Source organism: Rana temporaria, chromosome 2, assembly GCF_905171775.1.
Source record: "Rana temporaria chromosome 2, aRanTem1.1, whole genome shotgun sequence".
NCBI classification, from domain to species: Eukaryota; Metazoa; Chordata; class Amphibia; order Anura; family Ranidae; genus Rana; species Rana temporaria.
Genome location: NC_053490.1, coordinates 449,979,844 through 450,002,195, shown reverse-complemented (window position 1 = coordinate 450,002,195; position 22,352 = coordinate 449,979,844). Strand labels below are relative to the sequence as shown.

Below are 22,352 nucleotides of genomic sequence, written 5' to 3'. Positions count from 1 at the left end.
ATAAATTCCTACAACTGCTTCAAATTTTACTGTAGGCCTCTTGGTAGCCTCTCTTTCCTCTTGGCTCTCTCATCCAGTTTGGAGCTAAGTCCTAATCCACGGAGGGTATGTGTTGTATCAAATACCTTCCACTTCTTAAAAGAGATGTATGTTTTTTTTTAAGAAACATACTTACCTAGCTGGATGCTGCATCTGTTCCCCGGCGTCTCTAACACTGAGAATCGAACACCGCCGATCACTCGATTCTCACAGCTCCGTAAGCAGAGAGCTGGTGATTGTCAGTCAGCGGCTGTCTGCTTTGACACCCCCCCCCCCATGGTCACTGGAGTGCTGGGCTGTGGAGGGGGCAGGAGCCGCTGGCTCAAGTTCTCAGCGGGCTCACTGAGAGGCTGAACCAGGTGTCGGTCCAGGCATGTGGGCGGATCCTGACTCCATTGTCACGATCTTGACAGAGCCTGGACTGGCTCTGTGACATCAACCGACAGCTGAAAATGGGTCACAGGAGTGCAGAACAAACTGCACTCCTGTGATCCACAGGAGAAGTACAGCCAAACAAGCTTTGGCTGTACTTCTCCTTTAGTAATATACTTCACTGTGTTTCTAGGCATTGATAAAACCTTTGAAATGTTTTTGTATTCATCTCCTGACTTGTGCCTACCACAACTTTATCCCAGAGATCTTCTGACAGTGCCTTGCCCCCCATAGTTTATTCTTTGCTTCAGTAGCACTACCAGGGACTGAAATGCTCCAGGAAGGCTCTTTTAATGCTGAGGTAATCATAATGACCACAGCTGATCATAGTTGAAAGTCAAATGGCTTTATGTGCCATTAAGAAGGTGATTAGCTTTATCTGATAGAGTGTTCATTTTTAAGAGAGGGGTGACCCTTTTACCAACTCAGGGATTCTGTTTTTGATTTTTTTTACAAATTTTCCAACATGTTGGTGTTATAGCTTTCACTTGGATGTTATAAGTTGTAAAATACAGCTGTATAAAACAAAAAAAGTGTCTGTCTTCATTTTACACTGCAAAGCAACACAACTTGATTATTTTAAAGAAGGGGGGTTCTTTTCTATACCCACTGTATATTTATTGTAATTAGCAATGTTGGCATTAAAATCACCTGGAAAGAAGTAGCAACATATTTTTTGCACATTAATATGTGCCTTTATTAGAAGTCCAAGAAGAAATAACAGACATATGTATCTCACTGTAGGTGTGTTAGTTCTTTTCGAGGTAATGTATAATGATATATTTTTTGACAATTATACAGGCTTTCTTTAATTAATGTAAAAACAGGGAATAGACATTTAGATATTTATCTAATGCAGTTTTACTATGTAATTTAGTTAATTCTTGATCGGTGCTTTCCTCCAATCTTCAGTATTACACCGATGGGAATACATGCTAAGTAATGTGTTTCTGTTACTGTCTAGATGTGCTGACTGCTGAGCAGAAGGGAATTCTTGGTGAACTGACGGGATGTGCATACCAGTTCCTGCCTAAGGTGTGCTCTCTCTCTCCCTTCCGCACGATCAATGGAGAGTGTAATAATAGGTGAGAACCCCATGTTATATGCTGCACTTATTCCCAGGGCATTCTCAGTCTACCCATTTTACAAAGGCATCATCTCAAAGCAAAACTTTCCGTTGCAGATTTTGGATCAAGTGACTAGATGCTAGAAGCGCTTCACCTCACTTCTGTCATGTGATGGGTGGTAGACAGAACAGGAAAATAATGGAAATCTCTATAACAGTGACAAACGGACAGCACTAAAAACATATTTTGCTACTAGTAGATTGGGGGAAGGGTAAAAGTTCTTCTACGGGTGTTATTGTTGTCTTTTTCCCTTTTGGAAAAAAGAATGGGAAATAAGGGGACATTTCGACAACATTTAAAGCTCAAAACTACCTTAAAGGGGTTGTAAAGGTTCGTTTTTTATTTTTTAAATAGGTTTCTTTAAGCTAGTGCATTGTTGGTTCACTTACCTTTTCCTTCAATTTCTCTTCTAAATGTTTTCTTTCTTTGTCTGAATTTCTCACTTCCTTTCCCTCCTCAGTAAGCTGTTCTGGCTGACTAACCCCCAGCCAGAACATGGGGGCAAGCTTACTGAGGTGAAACAGTGACAAATTCAGACAAAGAAAAAAACATATGGGCCCAGATTCACGTAGGGCGGCGTAACTTTGTGTGGGCGTATCGTATCTTATTTACGCTACGCCGCCACAACTTAGAGAGGCAAGTGCAGTATTCACAAAGTACTTGCGTCCTAAGTTTCGGCGGCGTAGCGTAAATGGGCCGGTGTAAGCGCACGTAATTCAATGTAGGCTGTAGTGGGCGTGTTGTATGGTAATGAATTGTGACCTCACGTAAATGACGCGCCTAAGGAACGGCGCATGCGCCGTCTGTGAACATATCCCAGTGCGCATGCTCAAAATCACGTCGCAAATAGTCAATGCTTCCGACGTGAACGTAACCTACGCCCAGCCCCATTCTGAATCGGCTTACGCAAACGCCGTAAAATTCGACGGCTGTCCCGACGTCCATACTTAACATTGGCTGCGCCATCTTTTTGGTGGTTTATCTTTACGCCTGAAAACGCCTTACGTAAACGGCGTAACTTACTGCGAAGGGCGTGCGTACATTCGTGAATAGGCGTATCTTGCTGATTTGCATATTCTCTGCGTAAATCGCCGTACACGCCCCTAGCGGCCAGCGTAAATATGCAGCTAAGATACGACGGCGTAGGAGACTTACGCCGGTCGTATCTTAGCAACAGAGAAGCGTATCTCAATTTGAGCATACGCTTAAAGATACGACGGCGCAGATTCGGACTTACGACGGCGTATCTACTGATACGCCGTCGTAAGTCTTTGTGAATCCGGACCTTAGAAGGGAAATCGAAAGGAAAAGGTACAATGCACTAGCTTAAAGGAACCGATTTAGAAAATAAAAAACAAACCTTTACAACCCCTTTAAAGAAGACCTTAGCGCCCTTATTTTTTTCCCTCCCATCTATACTGTATAGCCGGGTTATTAGCTAAAATAATATTTAGAAGCCTGGTGATCCAGTGGTGTCCTCTAGCGATCTGCCGCTTCACTGCAACACACCAGGTTCTTCACCGCCATCATCTTCTGACATTACATGGGGAGGCTGGCTATCTCTTCTGGGTTGTGTGCACCAAATCTTCATGGGGATGGCTGCAAAAACCACGATTAGATAGCCAGTCCATCTGATGATGCCGTACAAGCACCATAGAGTACCCCTGGACCTAGGACCCATGACATGGACATTCTAAGAGGTCACAGGCACAGTAGACATTTTTGTGGCCTAGGCCAGAAATAAGAAAGTTTAAGGATGAACCCCCCAAAAAATAATACATTCTGTTAGAGGAGGCTGTTTAGCATTCGGACAAAAGCCCGAACATTAGTTCGTTTGGCTCCCTGTTCGGTAGGAGCTGTGCATCATCTATAGAAGCAGTATTTCTATTGCTTCTGTATATTCGTTTCCTACTGTCATTGGCTCCTATGAACCATTGACATTATGGGGAATCCCGACTCCTTTTAAGAAAAGGAATGGGCATAGCAATAACATCACAGTCCAGATATGGTCACTGGCTATATTTGGGCAATGACATTCACCGAATACGGCCATGGCAATATTTGCTCAATGATGTCAAATGTTGTTGCTTGAACTGGATGGATTATGTCACAATTATTCCCTCCCCTTCTCTTATATACTTGTCATTTGGCTGATGTTAGGATTGGTCAGATATGGGTCACAGGGGGGTTTTTTTCAGCAAATCGGCATGATAGATGACGGATTTACGAGGGGCATTTTTTTTTATTTTATATAAATTACTTTTCATTTGTTTGGGTGTCTTTATTTTGAGGGTACAACTTTTTTTGAAGACAAAGAGGAATAGGTCTTCTCCTCATCAACATTGGGACAGGGTGCTTTGCCAGTTGAGGGGGTCACCCCTGGAAAGGAATCCACCCCCCCCCCCATATTAAGGGCATGTGGCCTGGTATGGCTCAGGAGGGCGCTAAAAATCGCAGATTACCACCATTACTAGTAAAAAAAAAAATCTTTGACATAGTTTGTAGACGCTATAATTTTTGCGCAAACCAATCAATATTCGCTTATTGCAGTTTTTTTTAACCAAAAATATGTAGAAAAAAGATATCGGCTTAAACTGATGAAGAAATTTGTTTTTCAAAAGCATTTTTGGGGATATTTATTATAGCAAAAAGTAAAAAATATTATTTATTTATTTTCAAAATTATCGCTTTTTTTTTTTGTTTATAGAGCAAAAAATTAATACTGCAGGGGTGATCAAATACCACCAAAAAAAACTCTATTTGTGGGAAAAAAAGGACGTCAAATTTGTTTGGGTACAACATCGCATGACCGTGCAATTGTCAATCGCAAAAAATGGCCTGGTCATTAAGCAGCCAATTCTTCCGGCCTGTAGCGCTTAAATTGCTAGCAATTGACATTTACTGCCAGCTTTAAAAAAAAAAGAGAGAAAAAAAAACAGCAGACAAATCCCTCAGAAGGTCTCCCAAAATAAAATACATAGCAGTTTGTTGGAGAGGGTCTTTTTTTTTTTTTTAAACAAAGACGGTGTTAGTGACAGCTGTCAAAGTAATTTGCTGGCAATTTAAAATTTTGAAAATGTTAGTGCTGCTGCAGAACTTTCTGTACATCACAGAGATGGTCCTTCACAGGCAGGATTAGGGCAACTTCTCTATGTATGATTTGAAGCGAAAATTATTCCTAGACTGTACTCCATCGGGAATAATGCCAGGCCTTAATGGAACAGTAGCAGATATCTTCTGGCAGGAGTTCTATGTCCCCTTAGTAGAAATAAAAAATTGGTGGAAAATAGCAAAGTATCAACTATGTGTAGGAGCTCTTTGTCCCCTCAGGATAAAATACAAAATGTCCAAGAACAAGGGATTTTTGTTAGCTGTGACATGGTTAGCTCTGGGAGTGAAAGGTAGAGGTACTCACACTGTCCCTTGAATCTTGATCTCTCTGCCTCTTATTTTTCTCCCTCTTCAGCTTCAGCCTGGAGGCAGATCCCCCAAGCCTCGGAGTTCCCTCACAGGCCTCTTGACTCCAGCCTTAACCCTCCATTTTCCTTTTGACAACAACTTTGCTGGCCAGGATCTTCCATTTTTTTGAGCCCACCCAATCACCCTGCCAGGGCTTCTGCCCCGGGATTGATCAGATTCTCATAAATATGCAGATCACTGCCCCATCACCTCCGCCCACTAGCTTCTGGAACTTTCTCATAGTTTCTAGAACCAGGGGGAGGTGGCAGAAGAATGACCTGTTTAGCCCTCCTGCCTGACCTAAATCTGAACCCACAGCAATTACCCAGACTCACTTAGGCTACTGTGAGTCAACTAAATTTTCCTACAAACTTTGTATACTAGAGGGTGCTACATCTTTTAAAGGAGTTGGTATTTTTTTATGTTTTATTTTAAGCATTTAAAAAATCACTGCTCCGGGCTAGCTGGCTCTTTCTGTAGATATGGTAGCCCAGTCTCTCTTCAATACTGCGGGGGAAGACTCAAGGCAGGCATTTCTCAAATTCAGCAGTGCAGTCTCTGGTCACCTCCCACATCCCATTTGAGTCTACCCCCAGTCCTGGCTTCTCTTTCCTTTTCCCCCTCCAGCAGCTTTCTGTTCTTCTGGGTCTTGTAATCCCTTTCGGTCCTAGTTGGATAGAGCCTGACTCTTGGGGACTACATCTCCTATAGTTCCAAATGGCTCCAAGCAGCATCTTCCTTTCTTAGGCTGCACATCAGCCAATTATAGTGTGCTCTGCAACCCGGATTAATAGACAGTGCTAAGAATGACCAACTGCCAAAAAAAATCTTCCTGGCTGGTTGCTTTGGGTAGGTTCTGCCCCTTGCCTGCACTAACAGCCAATCAATGCTCAGTCCTTCCTGCAGCTGCCACTCCAATATTGCTTTTGGATAAAGTGCTCCTTTACAAGTGGTAATGGAATTTAAGAAAATGTATAGTTTGCAGTTATCGGATGATAGATTGAAGGTTTAAAGAGAGTTCAAAAAAATGCAGGCCCTGCACGAGTTTAATCAATGTGCAAGAAACTTGATATACAGTCTTAGTAAATTGTGAGTTGACATTTGTTGTCTTTATTATCAAAGTGTCCATTGGTTTTTCCAAATGCTGATTTGGTTCTCATGTTCAATTTGTAGGAAAAACCCAAACCTTGGTGCCTCAAACACAGGCTATAAACGTCTCCTTTCACCAGAGTATGAAGATGGGATTTTCCTTCCTAAAGGCTGGACAGAAAGCCGTCTTATCAATGGATTCCTTCTACCCAAGGTAATATTAGCAGCCCTCAAAATTTCCACTCGCCTACTAGCATTTGGCGAGTGGATTTAAGCTGGGGGCGAGTGATGACAGGGCTGCATGACCAATCTCCCTCCAATCTGTGCCTACACTTAGAGTCCCGATGAGATTGGCGGCCGAAGAGGAAAGGTGCATGCTCGGGAAAAGGAATCTGTTGAGCTGCGCACAGGCAGAGCAGTACACAGGTGCTCTCCTTACAATTCTCATTAAGCCATAGGACCTAACAGTATGACCTCTCTGAGCCTGCCCCCCTCCCCCGGGCCCCGACCAATGTAGCTGGTGAGCAGAAAGTAATGAGTGAGGTGGAGGATTGCAAAAATTACCACTCCGGTGCAGCACTCACTGAAAGTTGCCCTGACATGAGAGTGGCAGCCTTCTAGTTTGTGCAGTTTTCTTCTCCGTGTGCTCTATGTAAGTTTAGCCTGAGCACTGTGAACAGACTGGTCTCAATGTGTGCTGTGCGCTGTCAGTGTGCGCTGTGCTATGGTGTGAATGGCTGTGCAGTTGTGTGGATCTCAGCGCTGGATTGTACTCCCTCCCGCTGTGCTGCAGCTCCTCTCCTCTCTGCCAGCCTGAATAAAAGGGGGAAGTGGGGACATGCAAGCGTGGAGCCGCACACACAGGCTCCTGATGATGAGATGAATGGGAGAGAGAGAGAGGATGGATGGGAGTTGCATAGGAGAAAGCAAGAGAATGGGGAAGAGACCCAGTTCTAGTGCCCTGTCCCTCTGGTCTGCCCCCAGTGCCCTGTCCCTCTGGTCTTCCCCCAGTGCCCTGTCCCTCTGGTCTGCCCCCAGTGCCCTGTCCCATTTTGTTAAAGTTGTTGTTGGTAATATTTAATTTTGTAACTTGATTCTGCATAAAACATTGTCATTCCATGAGATAATCTACGAGGGCGTGTTTACGGGTGCAATTAGGCGCAGGGCAGTGTATGAATTAGGTGGGGCAACTGGTGGCGAGTAACTCTTGAGGCCTGGCTAGTGGCTCAGGACTTGAAATTTTGAGCCCTGATATTAGCTTTTCAAAGCAAAAAAAGTGCTTTGTGTGTATGGGTGCTTGGTCAAAGTCTATGCTGTTATGTATACAATTTACTAAACAGAATATCTTTGGGTCCTTAGGCATACCTCCCAACATTTTGAGATGGGAATGGGAAACCTATTAGCAAATGTATGTATGCATAGGACACGCCCCCTGCCACACACCCTCAAAGAAGTATTAACCAAAAAAAGGTTAATTAAATCCACAAGGGTTTATTTTTACCACTACTATTCCTTTATATTGGTTTTTAAAATTTACAAATGCAGCCATTTAGAATTTGGATGAAAGGTTTAGCACTGGGAAAAACTTTTTGAAAGATAAGAAGTGCATTTTATATATAATTATACAGATCAGACCAAAATGGGGGACAAATGAGGGGGGGGAAAGAAGGACAGAGGGAAATTTCTCCAAATCAGGGGCAGTCCCTCGAAATCAGGGACAATTGGGAGCTGTGCCTTCGGTACATAAGCCTGACCCCTGATTAAATATTTGACCCAAACCACTGCTCCAGTCTGCAGAATACTGTTATGCCAAAGATACATTTGGTCATTAGTGAAGATGGTAGATCTTTCATTACTACAGTATACATAAAAAAAAATGCATTATCATGTCTGTTCATAAAACGAGGAGAATCCTTCTGAGATCTCTGCATCCCCTACTAAAACGAGGACGCTGGGACTACATATCCTGGTAGCCCAGTGAGAGGGTAGTAAACAACTTTAGACCACTCTTTACTTAAGCATGTGCAATTATATCATGGTAGGCGGGAGTGGTGAAGTTACTAGGTAGGTCAGGGGTATATCATGAAATGAGTGGGCCCGTGTGCAAGATCAAGAGTGGGCCCCAGGCACAGGCAAACAAAGAAATGTGGCGCGCGCAGCGAAAAGTGGGTGTAGTTGAAATTGCGCTAAATAGTGAGCGTGACTTAAAATGGGGTGTGGTTAAGTAGAGTCTGAGATGACTTGCATAGTGCAGTATTTGGTAATGTCAAATAGGGAATGTTCAGTGTGGAGTATACAGCAGCGGGTAGTACGTGCAGGAGAGGAGTATGGGGTGTACAACTATGGGTAGAACATGCAGGAGAGGAGTATGGGGTGTACGACGATGGGTAGTAAGTGCAGGAGCAGAGTGCAGAGTGTATGGCGGTGGGTAATATGTGCAGGAGAGGAGTGGGGAGTGTATGGAGATAGGCAGTATGTTCAGGAAAGGAGTATGAAGTGTATGACGGTGGGTAGTATGTGCAGGAGAGGAGTGCGGAGTGTATGTCGGTGGCTAGTATGTGCAGGAGAGGAGTATGGACTGAATGGCGGTGGGTAGTATGTGCAGGAGAGGAGTGCAGGAATGTATGGCGGTGGGTAGTATGTGCAGGAGAGGAGTGCGGCGTGTATGTCGGTGGCTAGTATGTGCAGGAGAGGAGTATGGAGTGAATGGCGGTGGGTAGTATGTGCAGGAGAGGAGTGCAGAGTGTATGGCGGTGGGTAGTATGTGCAGGGTAGTGTCAGTAGGGTAGTGGACAGTGTCAGTAGTTCTTTATTATTATTCTTTTACAATTGAATTTGTTTGTATTTTTTTTCTTTTTTTAAACTTAGGGGGGCCAAGGGATGACACAGAGGGACAGTCAAGGGTGATTGGTGCAGTGGGTGGCTGGCAGTTACGGCAGGGCCCCATCAGCCTACCTGATGGGGCCCCCAACCCCTGCCCCTGACCCTGCATACCTTCCTAAGAAAATGCAGCTTTGTTTTTAAGGGAGACAAAAGGGAGCATCAGTCAGAGGAGATGGGGGGGGGGGTGTCCTGGTGTTTAGTGGGGGGAGATGAGGGTACTGGTGCTTAGTGGGGAGTCCTGGTGCTTAGTGAAGGAAGATTGGGGGGCACTGCCAGTCAGTGAGGGAGGGGGCACTGGTGCTTCTTACCTGGCTGCTTGATCCATCTGGCATTCTGTGTGGAAGAATCATCCCTTCTCTCACTTTTCTTCTGGGCCAATTTCTCTCATCTAGAGGCATGCCGCGAATGACAGTGCAGTGATAGCTCAGACAATCTCCCAAAAGCAAAAGAAACCTTGTCTGAGCAGTTACTGCATGGGCATTCCCAGCATCCTTTCTCCAGAGGTGTCGGCCCGGCCACAGGAGCGGTGATATAGCTGTCATTTCTCCTGTCAATGGCAGTTCCCCCCCAATGTGATGCCCTCTGGATGAAAAGATGGACCCCCGACACTACAACAATCATCCCCGAACGTACCATCCATGTGTGTAGGGTGAGTCAAGGTCACAGTGGGCCCCCTCCCCTACCCCCGTTTTTTTTTTTGGGGTAGAGTGAGGAGAGATTAGAACGCCGGTCTGGTTTTATTGCCGTCTGTGCCCCGTTAAGGAGATTCACACTCTCAATTTTTCCTGTTTACCCATCTCATTGAAAGTGAAAGTACAAGAAATTCACAAATTTTGGGTTGTCCCCAGAAAAGTATTAGAGGGTACCCAAGGAATTCCATTACATTTTCAGGGATTTCCTCTCACTTCCTGTTTGGCTATGGGACAGGGAGTAAAGAGAAATCTCTGCAATGGTAGAAATCTCCAAAGATGGCAGTGGTTATTTGCTCTATCCAAAAAAATAAATAAAAAGTTTTGCCTTTACTTCTACTTCAAATATATACAGTATATGAAGGTACAGATCATACCGGTAAACACTCTTCTAGGTAATATAAACACATGCAATGAATGGGAAATGCAGATGAATTCTTGACTGGGGCGAGTGGAGTTGATCTGAGCTCAGCAAGGCACATAAGCTCTAGATATTGTTTGCCATCTTTTCTACTACTGTTGCTGTTTTTTTGTGGACTCAGTCTAAAAATGTTACCCATCTTTTTCCCAGGCGCGTGCAGTATCCAATCAGATTGTCAGTTACAATAACAGTTTACCAACGGTGGATAAAGACAGATCTCTCATGTTCATGCAATGGGGACAGTTCTTAGATCATGACACTGATCTCTCTCCCGATACACCAGCAAGATCAGGATTCTTTGAAGGGGTGGACTGCGAAACCAGCTGTGCCCATACACATCCCTGTTTTCCCCTTCCGGTAAGGGTATTGGCCAAAAACTGTTTATTTATTGATGAAAAACTTTAACAGGAGAGGGGTTTAGGGTCACAGGATACTCCAAAATGAAAACAGCCACCAACAGGAGGAAAAAAATTCTTAGTGGAAAATTCCTACAGAAGCAGACACACACACAGTCCCAACTCAGGTCTAAGGCTGACAATACACTATACAATTTTCTTGTACAATTTTCCTTTAGATTTACCAAAACCATAATATTAAGTCAAACCTAAACACTTTCAATTTAAATTGCCCTTCTTCCCTAGATACACATAATATTAATGGATACTAACATTTATAGGTAAAGTTGATCCAGGGAATATCTGATTGCCTCTTGGGGGATCAGGAAGGATGTTTTTTTTCTCCTGCTGGAGCAAATTGCATCATGCTTTGCTGGGGTTATTTGCCTTCCTCTGGATCAACTGTAGGGTGTAGGATTGTATTGTGTTCCCTTCTTTTGGTTGAACTATTGTCTTTTTTCAACCAAACTAACTATATATGTAACTACGTATATAAGTAGCTACATAATTACATACAGTAACTACAGGAGTTAAAGCTAAAAATTGAATAAGAAAACTGTATAATGTATGGCCAGCTTTACTCACAATGTCCCAGTAGCTGTCTGCCACTCAACTTGCACAGGTAGACCCTTAGGGCTAGTTTACACTTGCTTCAAAACATGGCTTCAGACAGGCTTTGTTAAAGCTCTCTAAATGCCAGTCAAAGCCCCTGGTTAGCTTACAGTCCTGTTTACACCTTGCTTTTGCTTTGCTATAGCTTCAAAATGTTGCTTTAGTGGGGCTTCAAAGCATCTTCAAAGCCTCCACAGAACTCTTTGGCAAAGCTTGCTTGAAGCATCTGTAGCTTTTGAGAGGCTTTAATTCAGCTTTAGCTTCCCTTTGTTTTGGAGAAATTACAGGTATGAGATATCGTCACACACACACACATAGCATCTGCCAAGCTTCAAAAGAGCATCACCAAAGCATCACTAAAGCTTCACCAAAGTATCACCAAAGCTTTCTTCGAAGCACCACCGAAGCATCACAAACACATAATAAAAGCATGTTGAAGCGGTAGGCGCTTTAATGTGTGTTGAGGCCGAAGCAAGTGTAAATGGAGCCCTTAGTGAGGGATTTAACAGATCCATCTTTAGACCAGGACTTCAGGACAGTGCCCTCCAGCAAAAGCCATTAGCAATTTCCTCCAGGCCCTCAGCCCAGTTCCTGATGAGGCCCACACTGCCATTTCTTGTCCCAGAAAATCTCCCAGGGGCAGTAGCTCCAGGAGAACTAGAACCCTTCCTGGATAGGAAAGAACACTATGGAAACATTTATCAATTCCCCAGCCACCGTCTGGACTCCTCCTTACAGTGATTGTCTGGGGCATGATAAATATTTATTCATACTGGTCATTTGACTCTCTCTAACCTACATTCCGGATGCTTTTTCCAGAAGCAGGTGAGAGCAATCAAACACTGACCAGACAAACCCAATAGATCACTGCTCCACTGACTGCAGTATATTTAGCCTAGCAGCCTAACTAAATGAGGGCACTATATCTGTACCATGCAATCAGACACGATGACACTTACAGGGAATTCAGTAAAGCCTTAATGCCAGTTTTCTGGCAGAGAATGGTAAAGAGAAATAATACTGAGGGCCCATTCACATGTATGGATCCCGTGAGGATCCGTACCTTTATCTTCCGCTTGCTCAGCGGTGATTTCTCCGTTGATCCCCACTGAGCCAGCAGATGACAGATCTCCGCTCTCCTCTATGGGGGGATCGGATGAACACGGACCATCTGTCCATGTTCATCCAATCCGCAGACGGATAGAAAAATAGGATTATTCTCCGTCTGCAGAAACGGACCATAGCAGGGACCGATGAGATCGGATGTCAGCGGATGTTCATCCGTTGACATCCGCAATCCCATAGGAATACATGTATGTCCGTATTTCATCCGAAAACAGATGGATGAAATGCAAACATACGGTCCGCTGGTGTGAAAGAGCCCTGAGTGTTTTTGTAGATACATGTGCATGTTTTATTACAAAGTAACACTGTATCTTGTTTGCAGGTGCCGGAAAATGACTCGAGGATAAAAAACCAGAGTGACTGTATTCCACTTTTTCGCTCAGCACCTGTGTGCAATCTGGTCACTCCTCTACGGGAGCAAATCAATGTCTTGACGTCATTTGTTGATGGAAGTCAAGTGTATGGCAGTGACTTGGCTCTTGCTATTAAGCTTCGTAATACTACCAACAATCTGGGGCTATTGGCTATTAACCAGAATTACACAGACAATGGGCGATCGTTTCTTCCATTTAGTGGAAATAATGGAGACGTATGTACCATCACAAACACATCAGCTGGAATTCCTTGTTTCTTGGCAGGTGGGTTTACAGTGGTCTCGTAATGACACGTTTTTTTTATCTGGTAACAGATCACTGCCATTACAACTATTTCCAATAAGATCATCTTTAGACTACATGAAACACAGTTGGGATATGTGCACATGAGAATCAAATATATATTTTATTTCTTTTTTTTTTTCTGTAAAACCGAGGAGAAAACAGTTTCCATGTTTTTGCTTTCTCTCCCCAAGAACATTGCAATTCCAATGCATTTCAGGGCATTCCCATTTTAACACTGCTTTATGCTACAGTTTTAATTACTTGTGCATTTTTACAATTATTTTAATTATTATTTAAAGAGAAAAAAGGAAAATATTTATTGAATTTTTAAGCATTAACAAAAGTAAGGTTACAAATTACAATAACTAAAGAATTTGATATGTTGTGTTACACAAGGCAGATCTTTCACAGTTCTTCATTGATTATTCCAGATCCTCTCTGCACCTTTCTATTTACAATATCCTGAGCATAGGCGCATTTCTGCCTACAAAAGTATGTCACATTGTAGAGCCTACAATGATCAGCAAGGTTGGCATCACACTGTAGAGTACAGATCAGTGGTTCTCAGTTCTGACATATTGGCATTGTGGTTTAGGTGTGGAGTTGGTAGTGTTTGGTGCAACTGTTTCATACTGCAAAAGACAGGACATACAGCAAAGATCTCTGTGGAGCTGTGGGGATCAGGTAAGCATGGGTGTAGCATAAGGGGTTGCAGGGGTCACAATCACAACCCCACCCCTAGCTCCAGGGGGCCCCTGTCATATTATCATATCCTCCACAAAGTCCAGCTCCAAACTGCCCAAGGACCCCACAGCCACCCTCAAGTACTGGGCTTCCACTTTGCCTTCCACGGTCCACCCCCCTCCGTTCTTATTAGCTTGGGCCAAACTGTGAGCCATTTCCTGAATGGAGAGGAGCACAGAGTGAGAACAGCTCAGGGGGCCAGGTCAACTTTTGCATCTGGGCCCACAAGCTTCAAGCTACGCCTCTGCAGGTAGGTATATGCCTTCCTAGAGCTGCTGTGAAGGTTATTGGGGCCCATTAATGGTAAGTACTTTATAAGTGCATTTACACTTTATTGTAAGGTGGCCAGATATTTAAAATTAAATCCGGGGGACATATTTTTTTTTTTATTGGCAAATGGCACAGGACTGCATAATACACAGAGAGCGCTGGGCACAGGACTGCATAATACACAGAGTGCTGGGCACAGAACTGCATAATACACAGATCACTGGGTACAGGACTGCATAATACACAGAGCACTGGGCACAGGACTGCATAATACAGAGAGCGCTGGGCACAGGACTGCATAATACAGAGAGCGCTGGGCACAGGACTGCATAATACAGAGAGCGCTGGGTACAGGTCTACATAATACAGAGAGCGCTGGGCACGGGACTGCATAATACACAGAGCGCTGGGCACGGGACTGCATAATACACAGAGCGCTGGGCACAGGACTGCATAATACACAGAGCACTGGGCACAGGACTACATAATATAGAGAGCGCTGGGCACAGGACTGCATAATACACAGAGCACTGGGCACAGGACTACATAATATTCAAGAGGATGTTAGGTATAGAGTGCAGGACTCAGAGGTTTGCTATGCACAGAGAACACTTCTGCCCCCACATCCATAGCTCACCTCTGTACCCTTCTCTCACAGATTATCTCTGCAGCCACATTTTGGCCCTTTCCCCACAACAGCTAAACTCTCCATCTCTCCATGCAGCTGCATCAGCTCTGACCCCTGCTCCCCCACTGTCCTCACCTGTCTCAGCCCTCCACAGTCAATTTTTGCCTCTCCTCCACTGAACAGCAGCAGGAGCGGCAGTGGGACCGTCCATCAGGGGACATCAGCATCTGAGCCACCAGACTGTTTCTCAGCCAGCATGGCCTTTCTACGTAGGGTGCCCACGTGTCCCGGATTGCCCGGAACTGTCCCACAATTGACATGTCTGTCCCGGGTCCCGGGCACCTTCATTCCGGGACAATACAATGTCCCGGAATGAAATAGACACAGTCACCCCCTACTAACTGATAACTACATTTCCGGAACTGGTTGTTAGGGACAGCGCTGCCTGGCATCTTGCAACCAGTGACAATTTACTCTCAGACAGTGAGGCCTGCGCCTAGTACAGCACTGCTGTCCCCACCCACCTCGGCACCTCCTCCTTCTCCGGCACCCAGCGGCAAGCAGCAGGGACTGGTGCGATCTTCACTCTCCAGAGAGTGATGCCACTCCTTTCCTTCTACGCACGTGGCTCATGCAGAGGGAGTGACAGCGGCACTGCATCTGGTGGCAAGCGGCACAACCCTGGGACTACATTTCCCCCTGCCCCCCTCATCTCTTTTGGGGGAAGGTGAGAGAGGGGGTGTGTCCCTGAATGGCAGTTTTGAAATGTGGTCACCCTATTTCTACGTTAATCCGGCCCTGAATCTGGGGACAAAACCGGGGACAGACTTGGTCCCCGTCCGGTGACCGTCCCTGGAAACCTTGATGTCTGGTCCATCAACTTTGTTAAAGCGGTAGTTCACCCTCTCGTACTTGATGTTACCATCGAGACAGGCATTGTAGCGCGAGCTACAGTATGCCTGTCCCGATTTTTTTAACCCCGTACTCACCTCGTAGTCGTCCATCGTAGATTTCGGCTCCCGCGGGGAATGGGCGTGCCTATGGAGAGGGAGGATGATTGACGGCCGGCCCTGGCACGTCACTCTCCCCGAAGACAGCCGGAGTAGGTCTCGGCTCTTCACGGCGCGTGCGCACAGGCTATGCGCACGCGTCGTGAAGACCAAGCCTATTTCGGCTATTTCCGGAGAAGCGTGACGCGCCAGAGCCGGCCGTCAATCATCCTCCGTCTCCAGAGGCACGCCCATTCCCCGGTATCTTCGATGGACGACTACAAGGTGAGTATGGGGGGAAAAAATTCGGGACAGGCATACTGTAGCTCGCGCTACAATGCCTGATTTAAAGGTAAAAGAAAAAAAAAATGTTTTTTTCCCGTCGATAGGGTGAACCCCCGCTTTAAGGACATTGTGTATACATGTTTAGAAAGCGGGTTTCACTATCAGTGAATGAAATTCAAACTCACACATATGTGTATGCCACAGGCATGAAGAAATCACAGCAGTACAGTATTCTCCAGAACACATGTTTATGTTATTTTAAATCCTCACAACCCATTTGGCGTTATATGCCATTATTAATACAGTTTGGTGGAGTTATTCTTTAAATTCACCTAGTATAATACTGTATACAAATGTCAGTCTGTTTTCTAATTAATTTGACTTTTTACAGGAGATTCTCGTGTGAGTGAACAGCTTGGTCTTACAACATTTCACACACTCTTTCTTCGGGAACATAACCGTATTGCCACTCAGCTCCACAAATTAAACCCTCATTGGTCTGGGGAGAGGCTGTACCAAGAGACCCGCCAGATTGTAGGGAGCATTTTACAGGTGTGTTACTATAATGACTTCAAACATTGTGATAGTGACTATTTCTTCCTGAGACCGCTATACTTGAATATGGCCTGAATATAACAGAGACAATCACTGTGGACAATCTTCATCATTTAGCTGAACTCACTAAGCACTTGGAATTCACAAATGTCTTTCCTGTATGCAGAATGCTAAGGCAATACGATAAGATGTGGTAGACTTGATATAGAAGTGTTTAAGGCAGTTAAAAATGTGTTTGTTTGTTTTACTAGCTCCAATGTGTGTCTTGAGAGGAGGAAGGATAACAGAAGCCCACACAAACAAAAGGAAGGGAAAACAGAAAATAACATGCAATACAAAAAATTGTCACAAGATGGCAGCATACAAAAACGATTAAAGTGACTCTAAAGCAGGGGTATCAAACTCTATTTCATTGTGGGCCGCATCAGCATTATGATTGCCCTCAAAAGTAAGGTGACCAGATTTTTAAAATTAAATCCGGGGACATATTTTTTCTTTACTAGTAATGGCAACAATCAGCGACTCTCTGCCCGTCGCCGCCAGCCTCACAGCCTCTCAAGTCTTATGCCGCGTACACACAACCATTTTTCGGGTTGTAAAAAACTAAGTTTTTCAGGCTCTAGAAAAAACAATGTTTTTTTTCAACTTCTTCATTAAAACGGCCTTGCCTACACACAATCGTTTAGCAAAGCGCAGTGACGTACAACACATACAACGGCACTATAAAGGGGAAGTTTCATTCAGATGGCGCCACCCTGGGCTGCTTTAGCTGATTTTGTGTTAGTAAAAGACGATTTGCGCTTTTCTGTCTGTTACAGCGTGATGAATGTGCTTACTCCATTACGAACGGTAGTTTTACCAGAACGAGTCTGGTAAAACCCGTCCCGTCTCATAACTTGCTTCTGAGCATGCGCAGGTTGTTCACGTCGTTAAAGCCCACACACGACCATTTTTTACAACCCGAAAAGCGACATCGTTTAAACGTCGTGAAAAAAATAGAGCATGTTAGAATTTTTTTTTGCCCGTTTTTCAGAACCCGAAAAATGCTCTGAAGCCCACACACAATCATTTTAAATTACATTTTAAAAACCGTAGTTTTTTACAACCCGAAAAATGATCGCGTGTCCGCGGCATCACTCTTCGGGCCCCGGCTACTACTGGATGGGGAGCGGAGGAAGATCACTCCGCCAGGGAAGGCAAGGAGATAGGCAGGTGGCTGGCCAGGATTTGAGCCAAGGCAGAAGAACATGCGAGCGAAGCTGAATGGGCATGCGCCCGAAACTGAAGAAATATTTCCTCCGCTCCGACTAGCACATGATCATCAGAAAGGGGCACAGATAATGGGAAAAAATACAACCCCCCTATGCTAGTAGGCACGGTGGAGCGGGGGTGTGTAATTCAATTTGTTTTATTTTAATTCTGCACTGATTGTCTTTGAAATTGCCCCTGCCCCCTATTAAATCCAATCCGGGGACAAAACCAGGGACAGACTTGGTCCGGGAACAGTGTGCTCAATCAGGGGACTGTCCCCTGAAACTAGGGATGTCTGGTCACCCTACACAAAAGGGCCGGTTGTATCTGTAAGGTTAGATGTCCAGCGCCTCCCCTCCCCTTACATTAGATGTCAAGAGGCACCCCACCATCAGAAGTTGAGTCCCCCACTCTCCCTTACATCACAGTGCACCCCCCTTTCCTTATGCTGCTGCGGGGAAGAAGGTGGATGCATTGCTTGAAAGCAAAAAGTAAGGGTCTGAAGAAGGACCAGAGGAGGGCTGGAGCTCTCCTGCAGCTGCAGGAGAGGTGCAAGGGCCACATTAAATGGCCTGGAGGACTAGATTCGGCCCGCTGGCCTTGTGTTTGACACCTGTGCACAAAAGGTTCAGGGTTTTTTTTTTAAGTGGTAGTAAACCCGCAATTTTTTTTTTTAAATCTGTAGGGCAAAAGGCATTTCATTATGAAATACTTACTTTAGAACGAGGCGTCAGCAGGTGATCTCGGGCCATGCCGAGGGGGCGGATATTTTCCCTCAGGGATGTCTTCCGGGTATCGCGGCTCCGGTGCTATGAGTGATGTCGTCACTCCCATGCATGCGTGTGTGATACTTCTTTCCGGCAAAGGTCCTGCGTCTGCCGAACCTTTCAGCCAGTAACTCAGAGCGCATGCGCCGCTGAAATCTGTGGCTACATGCAAGCCTTATTATAGGCTTACCTGTAGGTCAAAGTGAAAAAGAAATGGTATACAACCGCTTTAAATAACAAACATGTCATACTTACCTCCACTGTGCAGTTAGTTTTTCACAGAGTGGCCCCGAACATCCTCTTCTGGGGTCCCACGGCAGCTCTCGCGGCTCCTCCCCGCATTAGATAACCCCCTTTGGGAAGCTCTCTCCCAAAGGGGGTTACCATGCGAGCGCGCTCCTGTGTCATACACTCGGCATTCATAGACTAGTAATGGTAGTGATCAGCGATTTTTAGCAAGACTGCAACATTGCGGCGGACAAATCTGACCCTAAGTGACACTTTTTGGGGACCAGTGACACCAATACAGTGATCAATGCTTAAAAAAAAATGCACTGATTACTGTATAAATTACACTGGCAGGGAAGGGGTTAACATCAGGGCGATCAAAGGGTTCAATGTGTTCCCAATGGGTTCAATGTGTTTTCTTACTGTGTGGGGAAAGTGCTGACAGGAACAACACAGAGATCATTGTTCCTGATCACTAGGAACAGCAAATCTCCATGCTGTCCCCTGTCAGAATGGGGATTTTCCTTGTTTACCTAGGCAGATCCCCGTTCTGCCTCTCTATACCGCGATCGCAGGTGGCTGGCAGACATTGGGTCTGCCAGACATGCGCCTGGGCTCCTCCTCTGTGAAGCAGGCGTGCGCGCCCCCCCACAATATTTATTATATATATATATACTTGATTCTTTGCAGGAGGGCCATCCTGTAGCAGTATACTTGCTATGAGGCGGTCCGGAAATGGTTAATGGGCTGCAGTCATCAAAGTATATGATAAATGAACTGAATGTTTTGTCCCATAGCATAGCTCCCAACTGTCCCTGCTTCGGAGGGACTGTCCTGATTTGGAGCAATGTCCCTCTGTCCCTCATTTGTCCCTCATTTTGGTCTGATCTATATAGTTGTATATATAATGGACTTTTTATCTATCAAAAAGTGTTTTCCAGCCCTAAACCTTTCATCTGATTCCTAAATTGCTGCATTTGTAAATTCCAGAAGCCAATATAAAGGAATAGTAGTGGTAAAAAAAGCACTTCTGGGTTTAACCAATCTTGTTTTTTTATACAATTCTCCTTTAAGGGAGCGTGGCAAGGGGTGTGTCCTATGCCTGCATACTTTTGCTGATAGGTGTCCCTCATTCCCATCTCAAAAAGTTGGGAGGTATGCCATGCAGTGGCAGTTCGTCCATAGAGGGCGCTGGAGCACCGCTCCCCTTCTGCCTCCTCACCGCCACTGACGCGGGAGTCTATGCCCAGAAGTGGGTGCAAATTCCTGTATTATAACGTTATCTGAACCCACTTCCCCCTGAAAGGTGCCAAATGTGACACCAGAGGGGGGGAGAGTTACGGAAAGTGGAGGTTCCATTTTTGTGTGGACCTCCGCTTTAAGAAATATCTTCAATGTAAAGAACGGCAAACGGTGGTCACACCAAATATTGATTTGATTTGAATTTCTCTTCTTTTCATTTACTTTCCATTTTGTTAATTGATAAAAATAAACTATTAACACTTCTATTTCTGAATATATATAATTCCTAGCTATGTACCCTTCGTATATCTCTCTCTGTCTTACTGTTCATTTGTTTATGTATGTGACTTATTTTCTCATTAACAGAAAATTACATACAAGGATTGGCTTCCCCTATTGCTGGGCAGTGAGATGTCTCATGTTCTACCTCCATATACCGGTTATAATGATGAGGAGGACCCAAGAGTGTCAAATGTTTTCACTATTGCTTTTCGTATGGGGCACACTATGGTGCATCCAGTGGTGTATCGTCTAGGAAATGGATATCGGCCCCATAAAACAAATCCTACTGTCCCTCTTCATCAGACTTTCTTTTCCACATGGAGGATAGTAAAAGAAGGTAAACTGGCCCATTATAATAATGTTGCTTGTCAGATTGTAGGTGGGGTGCAGTGTGGTGCAGCGGCAATAACACATAGGCCCAGATTTTTAAAGGACTTACGACGGCGCAGCGACATGTACGCCGTCGTAAGTCCTAATCTGACCCGTCGTATCTATGCAACTGATTCTTAGAATCAGTTACGCATAGATATCCATTAGATATGACAGGTGTAAGTCTCTTACGCCGTCGGATCTAAACTGCAATTTTTTTTTTGCCCGCTAGGTGGCGCTTCCGTCGAATTCCGCGTTGAGTATGCAAATTAGCTAGATACGCAAATTCCCGAACGTACGCGCGGCCGACGCAGTAAAGTTACGACGTTTATGTTAGGCCTTTCCCGGCGTAAAGTTGCCCCTGCTATATGAGGCGCAGCCAATGTTAAGTATGGCCGTTGTTCCCGCGTCAAAATTTTAAAAAGTTACGTCGTTTGCGGAAGTCGTCCGTGAATGGGGCTGGACGTCATTTACGTTCACGTCGAAACCAATGACGTCCTTGCAACGTCATTTGGAGCAATGCACACTGGGATATTTTACGGACGGTGCATGCGCAGTTCGTTCGGCGCGGGGACGCGCTTCATTTAAATTATACACGCCCCCTACCCGCCGAATTTGAATTCCGCCGGGTGATTTACGCTATGCCGCCGCAACTTTACAGGCAAGTGCTTTGTGAATAAAGCACTTGCCTGAAAAACTTGCGGCGGCGTAACGTAAATCGCATACGTTACGCCGCCGCAGAGATACGCCCGGTGTACAAGAATCTGGGCCTTACAGTCCAAGTGCTATATAAAGTACTTGTATTAAAGTAATGCAAAGACAGTTCACAACAAACCCCATGGGAAGACAGCACAACCGGGAACACTTACGGGTTTCAACAGTGTGTAGAGAGCAGGTTTCAGACGAACCAACAGCACATGTTAGGAGGGGCAGAATGTGAACTGGACATCTCGTGCTCAAGTGGGAAGATATCCAGGGAAGTTGCAATCCCTATGCTTTTCCTCTACGTCAGAAACCTATCCCTGCTGCTAGTTCTATCCCTAACAGATGGGGTACCTGTCCTTACTCTACCTACTTGCAAATGCACGCCAAGCCTGGAAGCCAAGGTCTTAAAATAGTTTTAAAGGCTCAATGTTATTTACCGTCATTCATAGAATGCAAACAACCTTCAATGTGCAGCAGTATGTTTCTCCAGCCTTGCTGCTGTCAATTACAGCCAGTGAGGCAATAAGGAAAGAGAGAGGGTGGGGTAGGTGGAGCCGCAGGTCTGTGTGTGAAAGGACATGCAGAGCAGTGGCTCAGTAGTGTGCCTGCTCGGGTGCCCCCTGTTACGAGCTGCTCTGGGGGCATTCAGCAGGAGGAACCAGGGACCAGGAGCAGCAGAAAAGAAGGATCGGGGCTGCTTGGAGCAAGACTGCTGCACAGAGCAGGTAAGTATAACATGTTTGTTTTTGTTTTTTAAATGCCTTTAGTATCACTTTAAATAGGCTCTGCTAGACCCAAGATGGCTGCTGGAGTTACACAGGGTGACACCAATCGGATAGCTTCCCCAGTGACCCAGGAAACCATAGAGGAACCATGTTCCACTCGACTTCCTCTCCAACTGTAATACCGCTGTGGATGAGCAAACCCTACAGTAGAGAAAGCATACTGCACCTGCCTACAAGCTTATTAAGTAATCTGTTCTATGCACTAGTTTTCTCAACATATTAAAACAGACCTTGCGCTAAAAAGCAAGGTCTGTTTAAAATATCAGACCCCCACAAATATTGGTGGCAATAAATTTAAAAAAGGAAACGTGAGGGGAAAAGT

The 22,352-nt window shown here is 45.0% G+C and overlaps 1 protein-coding gene across 1 annotated transcript in view; it reads left to right on the top strand.

Moving 5' to 3' along the window:
* Nucleotides 1-22,352, top strand: part of LOC120927668 (myeloperoxidase-like) — a 55,386-nt gene that overhangs the window by 9,119 nt on the left and 23,915 nt on the right. Inside the window, exons 4-9 of the mRNA XM_040338489.1 lie at nucleotides 1,436-1,556; nucleotides 6,231-6,360; nucleotides 10,290-10,496; nucleotides 12,594-12,909; nucleotides 16,238-16,398; nucleotides 20,256-20,508. Coding sequence (XP_040194423.1) covers nucleotides 1,436-1,556; nucleotides 6,231-6,360; nucleotides 10,290-10,496; nucleotides 12,594-12,909; nucleotides 16,238-16,398; nucleotides 20,256-20,508 — 1,188 coding nt within the window. The remainder of the gene's footprint in view (nucleotides 1-1,435; nucleotides 1,557-6,230; nucleotides 6,361-10,289; nucleotides 10,497-12,593; nucleotides 12,910-16,237; nucleotides 16,399-20,255; nucleotides 20,509-22,352) is intronic.